The sequence below is a fragment of the Sturnira hondurensis genome, unplaced genomic scaffold (assembly GCF_014824575.4).
Source record: "Sturnira hondurensis isolate 20B ecotype Veracruz unplaced genomic scaffold, ASM1482457v3 Scaffold0018493, whole genome shotgun sequence".
Classification (NCBI taxonomy): Eukaryota; Metazoa; Chordata; class Mammalia; order Chiroptera; family Phyllostomidae; genus Sturnira; species Sturnira hondurensis.
Window position 1 is genome coordinate 2,208,738 of NW_028091124.1, and position 10,442 is coordinate 2,219,179.

The following is a 10,442-nucleotide window of genomic DNA, read 5'->3' on the forward strand; positions in this document are numbered from 1 at the left end:
TGTCGACCAAGACAGTGCAATTTCTGGAAACTGCCCTGGATGAAACAGCTGACGAATTCAATTAAATATTTATTGAACAAATGCAAAACAAACGAACTCAGCGGCGTTTTACCCTGAAAGTACAACGAGCAACTCCGACTACGCAGAGGCTGTCACACAGAAACCAGGCACCTGCTCAGCACTTTCCCGAAGGCAGGACTTGAACCGGGGGTGAGCGGGAGCGGCCAGCGGCCCGCGGGACAGCCGCACAGCGCCCGTCACCGAACAGAGTCGCCCCAGCGCCGGGCACTCCCCACGGGTGCTCCCCACTCCTGAAAGAAGACGCCACCACCCATTCTTCTCGCGCACGCCCGGCGTCGTCCTGTGTTCACGAGGCCTGTGCTGCCAGTGATGGGTGCACGCTCACACTCACACTCACAGCCAAGGGTCTGCGTTGACCAGCCTGCCCCTGGGGAGCAGCTTCTGCTCCTCACCTCACGTCGGCGTCCTGGGGCAGTGACGCGCGGGAGGTGAGGAGAAGAGAGGGCGTGTTCTCCAAACACGGACTCTGCCCCCGGGGACAGTCCTCTTCGAACCCCAGGTGGGCCCCATAGCTACGAACCTGCGGCAGGGTGTCGGCGAGCCAGGTGTGGGCGGGGCAGATGTCCCTGGGGAGAACAGCATGCTTCGGCAACTACCCAGCACGATGTTTAAGGACAAAACGTGTATGGTGTGCTTTCTATTACATATGTATTTCATCACATGCTCAGTACAGAGTGTGGCGATGCTCAGTCCGGCCGAAACACTGAGACACAGTCTACACCTCCGAGTGTGTCGGGGCCCCGGGCGCAGCAGGTGGCTTGAACCGAGGGCGTCAGTTCTCCAGGAAAGCCACGTAATCCGTGAGCCGGGCCAGCTGCTGCTCGTTGGGGACCGGCGGAACTGGCGCAGGCTCTGTGTGAGAGTCACAAAGTCAGTGACCAGTGTGACACAGCGCTGGTCCCGCCACCCAGCACCCAGTATTTAATGGTAAGGAAACACCCCGATTTTGTACTCTTTTGAAAAACAAGCCATGATGTCGGGAACTCTCACGAGCAGCTTCCCCAAACTGGGAGTGAAGCCACGTCTGGTCCGTTGCTGCTGACGTGGCGTCCCTTTGAAGAGCGCCAGACTCTTCCTGGGAAAGCCCCGTTCGTGTGGCCTTTGACCCAGTGGGTGAGTCACTGATCGCTCACCAGGTGACAGGCACTGCTCTGTGCTCTAGGGGAGTCTCACACCCGACGGACAAAAGTGCCAAGAACCCCCTGGCCAGGGAGCTCCGTCCTCCCATCTCTTCAGGCAGCCCCCCGCAGCCTGTGTGTGGCCGACGGGCAGGTCACAGTGCTCCCCTCATAGGTGCCTGGGAGGCTGGGCCCCGGGGGCCGGTGCTCAGGGGGAGCTGCGGAGGGGAGCCCGCAGCGCACTCTCGTAACCGGGGATCAGCTCAGATACCAAGTGCAGGATCCAATCTCTGCACAAGGTTCGCACTGAGAACTGACCACGAAAACCTCAAGAACAGAACGTGTTTGAAAGGAGCACACAAAAGGACGTACCTGATAAAGGGATAAACCTGTTAAAGGAAACATCCAGGGCCCCTGCAACTGAAGAAGCAAAGTTCAAAGTCAAGTTTGCAGGTATCAGTACGAAAGATTTTCACAGCTCAAGTAAGTGCATCGTGCACGGACGGCCACTCATTTCTCAACAGAGAACAGCCGCGCCCTATCTGGCCAGGCTTCCCCTCGGCACCTCGCTGGGCTGGGGCCGAGGCTCCCCAGGCAGTGAGACCCTCCGGGCCGAGCCCCGAGGCCCAGGCAGCACTGCGAGGCAGAGGCCACAGCAGGACCTTGGAGTGGGGATGGGCATCCGCGCTGAGCACGTCAGGGGGACTTCCTAACGCAGGTGTGAAGCCCGCTCCATGGTCCCGGCAGCAAAGGGCCCCCCGGCCAGCCGCCCACAACACCCAGCCCGGCCGATCAGACCCAGGCCTGGGAGCACCGACTGAGACCGCTCAGCTGGCCCACAGGGCGTGGAGCCTGCAGAGAAGACCGGGCCCCGACTCTGCAGGTTCCAGCCGCAGAGCACCCCGTTCAGAGGAGCCTGCGTGTGGGCGGCGCTGGAGGGGAGGGGTGCGCCCGGAGCTAAACACGGCCACAGAGGGCGATCCCAGCTAGAAAACGGCTCCGTGACTGGAGGGGCGGGGCATCAACATTTGGTAAAAACTGACTTGTAGTAGGGATTATCAAGCACCCAGGCGACCTGGTGTTTTTAATATAAAAATGAATTTTTAGCCACACAGGCGAAGCTGGGTCCCCGAGAGCCCTGCTACCCTGAGCGTCTGTCAGTCAGCGCTCACGCAGTGGTCACCCACCTCCTGCAACGAGAGCAGGCTCTGGACCGAGTCACTCCAGTCCCACGGCTGAGACCCCAGAGTAGCCACGCAGGCAGGTGAGTGCTCCACCTACCTGGCTTTTTGGGCATCACCATTCTCGTGGTGGAGTCGGCCTGCCACCCTTGCTCCAGAATACCTGCAAACGGGCCGTGAACGGACAATGGAGGAGTGGGCAGGGCCCCATTTCGCCTGCCTGTACAGGAGACCTGCCTGCGGATTAGCCTGCCACGTGGGGTTCTCCCTGCACGACAGGCTACAGACAGCGTTCTCAGGTGAACGCTGTTCTGGAACACGTCTGATGCACGACCAAGCTCTGTGTCCCTCCCCGAGGCTGGTGGAAGCCCCAGCAGAGTGACAAGCGAGGGAAGGACAGCAGCAGCTGGCTGGCCAGAGGGCCGACCGGGGGCCGCGTGCTAGGCAGGCCGCGTGCTAGGCACTTCCAAAGGCCACCCACGCACAGGGGCCTGACGGCCCTCTGAAGTGGGACCTACAGCCGCCACTTAACAGACGTGGTAAGGGAAGTTCAGGAAACCCCAGTGCCACGTCGCAGGCCGCACAGTTAGCACGAGGTGGCCCCACAATGCCCCCAGCAGGGACTCCGAGGGTCTGTACTCATCGGGTAACAAGGTTCAGACCAGCCCTGGAAGAAGAGTCGGGCTAACAAACGTCTGGAGTAAGTTCAGTGCGAGCTGCTCTAAGAACGCTCCTACACCTGCTTCCCGGGGCTGCCCTGGGCCGGGGAAACAAGGACAGGACGCAGTGCAGGGTGGAGCTCTGTGTGGCCAGAGAACAGAAACGCCAATCATGGCAAAACGACGCCCCCAGGTGCCACAATGCCTGCCCCCTCTCCGGCTGGGGGGAGGCGGGACTGTAGCAGCCCTTCCGGGGACCAGCAAGGAGTGGCCAGGGCCCGGGGACTGGAAAGGGATCCTGGGGCGAGTGCCCCTGTACCGAGTGGAGGAACGGGACTTCTAAGTGAGAGGAAGGGGTCAGCGGTTCTGCACTAACTGGGCGACTCTGGCTGCGTTCCTGGGGTGCGGCCCCGCCGGGCGCTGTGCCTCATACTTTGTGGCCCTTCCTGAAGAACGCACACCACGGAGCCTCCACTCCCCACGCTCCTTAGTAACAGGCAGAACCACGCTACCTTTCACAGCCTCTTCCACGGGGAGCCCGACGAAAGCAGCGAAGTCGTCGGCAATAATGGAGGTGTAGGCCTGAGAGACCAGGGCGAAGGCGCGCCGCCTCGTTGCCTCTGTAGCAGGAGGGGAGGGTTGGCAGTGACCAGAGAGCCATCATTTTTGGAACACACAATTCAGTGACACCACGGTCTTGGTCTGAGTCTGACATGCAGGAGGACCAGACCCATCGGGAGACTTCTGTTCCAGCAGGAGCGCGGCAGCCAAATACCACAGGAGACAGACACGTTGCTCCCACTTCCTCTCGGACAGGAAACCTCTCAGATGGCAGTGGAAAGCACAGAGACAAGCTCACACGCCCAAGACAGAGAGCCCGAGAATGCCTCACCTAGATAAATCTACGGAGCCGTGAGGCAGGTTTCCACAGGGCTCTTTGACTCCAGTGACAAACACTGAGTGGAAGGAGCAGAAAGCACCCACCGTGGCGCCCCCCGGGGCCAGGGTGCTGCCCCGACTCTCTGGCCTGCTGTGCTCCGACTTCACTCAGGGTCAGGCCCTAAACACTGGACTGAACAGGAAGAGCTGACAGCCACCCCAGCAGCTCTGCAACTCTAGATCAAACATCCGCCACAGCCCCGTCCCAGGATCAGGCGGTGGCACTTCTGCAGGTTTCGCGTCGCACTCATACGGCGGAGGGCTGACCCGGGCAGTGGATGAGTGGGGCCCGTCATTGCCCTCCACCCGGCAGTGGACGTGCTGGGAAATGCTCCGGGTGGTGCTTCCCGGGTAATGGGCAGGTGGACGTGTACGGCAGAGCCTGTGACACACACGTGGAGTGTCCCCTGCGATTCTGGGACATTGCCCAAAAGGGACCCCAACGCCTCTGGCACCTTCTGCTCCAAACGAGCCCTCCCTCCCCGTCCCGGCTGAGGCCCTCGCTGTTGCACCTCCTGCCACGCCCTCCTCCCTGCTCCGTCCCCACGATCCCTGCAGCGCCCACCCCCACCGCCACCTCCGGGGAAGGAGTCAGGAGACCCGAGCCCGAGCCCGTGTCCTGCCTGTGAGCCTGCCAGCGCCAGGCAAAGGCCCCCGGCCTGTCTGCAGGTTGCTCCCTGCCCCGAGTGCCCCAGCGCTGCCCTGTCTGTCCCACGCTCCTCCCGCCACCCGCCCTCCTGCCTTTCCCTCTGGTCATTGCCCGTGCCTGCCGTCTGGCGACTTGCACTGCTCGGTCTTACCACTCTGAGAATCCCCGCACCGCGGAGGCAACCGTCACCTCTGCTCCCCCACGGAGCTGCCGGCCCTCACTGGGTGCGAGCACCCATTCGACCTCCGGCGCGCCGGCTCCCGAGCAGGAAGGCAGGCAGGGAGGGCACGGGCCAACCACAGACACAGGCGGGCACAGGAAAAGGGGGCGACAGCCTGAAAGGAGGCACTCTTACAAAGGAGCGAGCCAGGGAGACTGGCAGCAGGAGGGCGGTGAGCGGGCGGAGAGGCGGAGGCAGGCACGAGCTTTCCTGCACCAGGCGTGCGACCTTCAGCGTCTAAGTATCGGCTGGCTTGTACAAAACCCACCAGAGGCTGAGGTCGCAAAGTTCAAAGCACAGTCTCTACACTCAAAAACAGGTTTAGGAAAACCTGGACCCTCACCTTGAACTCATGAGTACTACAAGATCTCACTTTACTAGCAGAAGACCCTGACCAGAGCCATCCCAGCTCAGAATTAAGTGAGAATCAGTGAGGCCCGAGCCGTCGACATCAGCAGCAGCGACAGGAAGTGAAGCGGCAGGATTCTGAAAGCTGCCCCGGTCACCTAGCAGGAAACACCTGCTCATTTGGTTCTCAGCCACAGCGCAACACTACCTCTGAGAGCTTCCATGATTGGCTGGACCGTCTCGGACCACTGGTGGGCGTTGATGGTTGCGTAGATTCCAGGGAAATCTCTCTGCCAGATCCTCTGTCCCACTGACCAAATCGCCCCAAGTTCAGAATTTGCCTGCAATCAATATTGTTATTTCCTTGGAGGATATTCACTGCGCAGACTCACCAACAACTGCATCTGAAAACATAACCTGGCATTTCTTTTCAGAGGTGTAACGACTGCTCAGCACTATCAAAAGGGTCTTTAAACACTGAACAGGAACGTCTATTCATGTTTGACATAAATATTCACTGCAGCAGCAAACTGAGGAGTGAGAATGCAGTGCAAAAACAGTACAGAAGCGAGTCTGCGAACTCTCACGCCCTGGTTTTGAAAGAGGTATGTGCGTCTCATGACTACATGTATGTGACACACAGACCCTGCATTGCTGGCATACACCCACTGATGCGCTTTAGGACAAAACCAATAGCAAAGTGGCTGACCATGCAGACCAGGGGACCAGGCCCTCCAGCAGAGCTGACGCTGTGCGCACGACGCGCACCCCACGGAGCTGCAGGAGCGCCTCCAGAAGGGGGGGGGCAGGCAGCGGGTGGGACACCGCCGTGGGGCCTGCCGCTGCACGTCAGCACCGACGATTGGGTGTTGGTGAACTCTCGGTGATATTCTGCAAGTGCTTAAAAATTTCACTCCACGTTTATGCTAGACACAGCAGAACAGTTCAAAGTAAAAATTCACCTCATTCCACCCTGGAAAAAACTTTTAAGAGGTTATTTCATCTAATTGTCCACCCACAGTAAAAAATCTAAACTCTTAAATAGCAAAAAAGCATCTCAATGCTGTGAGCAGCCATCAATTTTAGAACATTCTTCTACACATCACTGGGTTCTAGGTGTGCACAAAACCAGCAAACTGCAGAGACCTGCCGAAAAACGACGGACGCCAGGCCTTTCCGGAAGCTGGCGCAGTTGTTCAGCTGGTTAAGCAACACTTCCACGAAACGCCTCGAGAGGCCTGGTCGGTGGGAGCTGCGCATCACAGCATCCCCGGGAAGCTAAAGCTTCTGCTTAGGGGACCGTGAAGACCCGTTCTGAACTTCAGGGCCAGTTTAGCCGTGACACGTGGGAAAGAAAACGCACTGTACAAGGGCATCTTGAGGACTGTCATCCTTGTGCTAAAGCAGCAAACAGACAGGACACTCACCGATTTTACAGCGGGTGGTATTCTTTTCCAAAGGTATCTTGCATTATTCCTAATTTGCACCCCCCAAGAAAAAACAGAAAAAAATCATCTCAGTAAATGTTTAAAATTCTAGATCCCAACATAAACACGCAGAAGTAAACTTTAAAATTTATGACTTTGTCCAGGGAAAGTAAGAGTAGCTGCTCAGATTAAAAAGACATGAAACAATATGTTTTTTGGGCTACAAGATGCACCCCCCCCAATCTGGGAGGAATTACGGTTGTTAACGCTGCTGTTGAGTAGTTCACATTTACATTGGTAAAATATTATGTTATTAAATGCTTTACCATATTTTTTGCTTCAAATTTTTTTCTCTATCTTCCTCCTCTAACAGGAAAGACCTAGGTGCGTCTTATGGTCCTAAAAACACGGTAGTTTAACCCAAGTAACAGTTTGCCATTTGCAGGAAATTTTTTACTGATGATCCAGATCTTAAATTAAGGCAACCGACAGCTCGTTAAAAACACACATCTAAGCAGAGCTGCCCAGACGACCGGCTCATCGGTAAAACCAGACAAATGCACCCGCCCCGCCGCCCCAGGGTGCTGGCGTCCCAGGCAGTGTGCACTGACCAGGGGCTGCTCCGGGGTCACGCCCCACCCCCACCAGCGGCACCGAGCCACCACAGTCTGAACCACAGCAGACACATGGCAGCCAGACTGCAACAAATGAGATAGATAGTTTATAGGATGCATGTGTAATGAAAATCCTGGCTTAGGTTTTTAAACAATATGAAAAAAAATTAGAAGAATTTAAAACAATTAACAGTGCTCACTGATGGGTCATATAACTATGAGATGCTCTTATTCCTTTGCACAGTTATGCTTTCTGACTTCCGAACATGAATTAGGATTAACAAAAAACTTTCAAAAAAACCTCATACATGCTGGTAGTAAATTCCTCTTAGCTTCTCAATCTTCCCTTTCAATTTCTCTTGGTCTACTGATCACACGTGCAGTGAAGTGAGTGAAGGTCAGAGGAATGTTTCACAGAAAGAAAAAAGGTCAATAAAATTAAAGGAATTTGGGAGGGGGATGAGTATAAGGGGACTAAATAGTAATGGAAAAAATACAATAAAGATAACTTAAAATAACTTAATGGGGTTTCCTCCAGGTTACTAAAATAGTGGCAACTTTTATGGTGTTTCAGTTTTATTTATAGAAGCAGCCAGAATCGGCAGCCAAAGCTGTGAATAAAGTGGGTGATTAAACTAGGGAACAAGACTTTGATATAATCAAGTAAGTTGTGACTATTACACAGTGATCACATATTTCTTTTTATGTTGCTCATAAACTTACTCCAACGACTTTCCAAAAGCACCCTGGAGCTGCAGCGCAACTATTGGAAAGTGCGTGTTTTCCTGGAACGCTGGCTTTAATGGAACAATTTTATTTCAAGTACACTTGCTTCTGTGTCTGTGTTTTTTGATCACATTCATTTAATAACATATAATCCCATTGGTAAAACTAGTTACATAGGGAAAAATGTCTGTAACCCACCACCCTAACAAATTTAATGTTCTATGTTGTTTTGTTGTATCAGTCACTTCTCGTAAGTACTTCTATCTTTTATAAGAGAATTTTATTCTGAGGAATGCATTTCAGCCGTCTGAACCCCCACATAAACAACAGAAAAACAGAGACAGACAAAATCCCACTTGTTGCAGGCTGGAAAGAGTATTCATGATTTGCTGCTTTTTTGGATGAATTAGCAAATGCAAAATTGTTCAAAGTAAAAAAAAAGGGAATGAAAAGAATTTGAAAGTAACATTGTAGTTTCTCGTAACAACCTGGAGTGTTTTTTAGAAGGTTTATGTAAAACACGTGTATTTTAAAATACCTCGGCTTAATCACAATTTGTGGTTCACTATTTGACACCAATGCAGCGGCGTCACATAAAAGACACAGCACCTGTGCCTACAGTGCAGTGAGGACGCTTCAGTGCGGAACCACCTCTGCGCAACCTCGAAGCTGCTGCTGCCCGAGGCTGCACGTAGAACGTACTTACATATCATTGTGGAGCAGATACAAAGCTAGAAGCTGCCCATACACTGGGGGTGTAGCAATTCCTCCGGGAGCCTGGAAGGCCAACATGAAAGAGAAAAATCTCATTTTCTCATACTAAAGTCTAGAATATTAAGTTTATATTTGTCATTGGAAGTGACTTATCTCCCTCTGGGCCTCAGTGTCTTTATATATCAGAAATATTTAAGTTGGATCCTCTTCCCAGTTCTCAAATTCTTATATAAATGGTCTTACTATGATAAGAAGCGAACATTTCCAACAGATTCCTAAACCCTTATGATTCTGCCTGGTATGTCAAACACGTTGAGTAATGATAATAAATAGAAAAAAATCACAGTCGAGATACAGGCATTTATAACCTCATTCAGCTATAATTCACTAAAAAAGCTCTATTAAGTGCCTGTTAGTAAGCTGCTGCTTAAAAACTCGTTTTTATATTTGTTTCTTAAGTGTCTTTCTAGGGAAAAACCTCAACTCTAATAGCCGCATGATGTAACTTTTACTTCTCAATGAAGTGCGTATGCTCCCGTGCTAACGTTATGTTCTTATGCGCCAATAAAAGGTTCCAATGGCTACTACATCTTCTTCTATCTGTGTGCGTGCGCGCACCCGTCTTTAATAAAATCCACACGCCCCTACCTCCCCCACGACCGGGGAGGGTGCTTAATCTAAAACGGACAGCGCGGGGGGCGCTTAAGGAGCAAGATACACAGGACTCTCAGGCTCACTCACAGAAGACAAACAAGAAAAAGCTCCCAGGGAGTCGGTGGGGATCAGGGCAGATCCTCAGCCTCCAGACCAGCCCGCGGCGCCAGACTCCAGGCGCCCAGCCCCCGCGCCCCGTAGGCGCCCGCCTCCAGCCCCGCCCCGAGGCCCCAGGCCCCGTTACCCTGGAGACAGGCGCCGCCCGGGCCGGGGGAGACCCCAAGGTTTCTCCCAGCTGTATGTGAACGGTTACCTCGAGCTCCTGGTTCTCGCACTGATCCAGCAACTTTCTGAAACTAAAGGCACCTTCTGCCATCACGGCCACGGGCATCTTCCCAGCCGGTCCCGCCGCAGCACCTTCCCGGTAGTCAGACCCCAGACTGTCCCTCGGGGGCGTCGCTCCCGAGATGACGTAAGCCGCCGCCGCGTGTGCCCCTGCGCAGGCGCAAAGTGGGTTCCGGCGCGTTGTAGGACGTCGCCGTGGCCCGCTGGCGGGGCGCTGCGCCGCTCTGGCCGGCGCTCTCGGTGCTCGGGAGGACTGGTTTGGCCTCAGGGGAAGTTGTGGCGCTGGCTGCGCCCCTCCGAACCCTGGAAGAGAGGGCTTCAGGGCATGTGTGAGGGCTCTTCGGTGTCTCTCCGGTTTGGGGGAAATTTAAAGGTTTAAAGCGGAGCACTGGTTCTGCCCCCAAACCTGCTCCTTCAGTCCTGCCCCTGTCTGGAAACGGCACGCGGTCCTTCCACCGCAGCGGCCCGCGCCCCCGGACCGACGCGACTGCCTCGCCGAGGCGGCTCCCCACACGCCACAGCGGCCACGTCCATCAGATCGTGTTCCCCGCCTGCTCAAAGCCCTAAATCCAAGGTCCTCGCCTTCGCGTACCCTCACACGCAGGTCTAATTCCCACCCCTCCCCGACTCGCTCCTGACCCCGGTAGTTTCTGGCGCCGTCCTCCTGGCTGGCCGATGGCAGACTGGGTGTTATCTGTTCACAGGCCGCCTTGGGCGCTCCCGCCCGACCGCCGGGAGTGAGGTTTCGATTCCTTCTCTGCTGCAGT

General features: G+C 54.8%; 1 protein-coding gene across 1 annotated transcript; it reads right to left on the minus strand.

Moving 5' to 3' along the window:
- Window positions 1-712: 712 nt before the first annotated feature.
- On the minus strand, window positions 713-9,810 carry COPS8 (COP9 signalosome subunit 8). The gene is made up of 8 exons (XM_037069228.1): window positions 9,644-9,810; window positions 8,669-8,739; window positions 6,623-6,671; window positions 5,404-5,536; window positions 3,552-3,659; window positions 2,481-2,543; window positions 1,572-1,619; window positions 713-933 (listed from the first exon to the last, which is right to left on the minus strand). Exons 1-8 carry the CDS (start codon window positions 9,719-9,721, stop codon window positions 854-856), a joined length of 630 nt encoding a protein of 209 aa, XP_036925123.1. The 5' UTR covers window positions 9,722-9,810; the 3' UTR covers window positions 713-853.
- Between the last annotated feature and the right edge of the window lie 632 nt (window positions 9,811-10,442).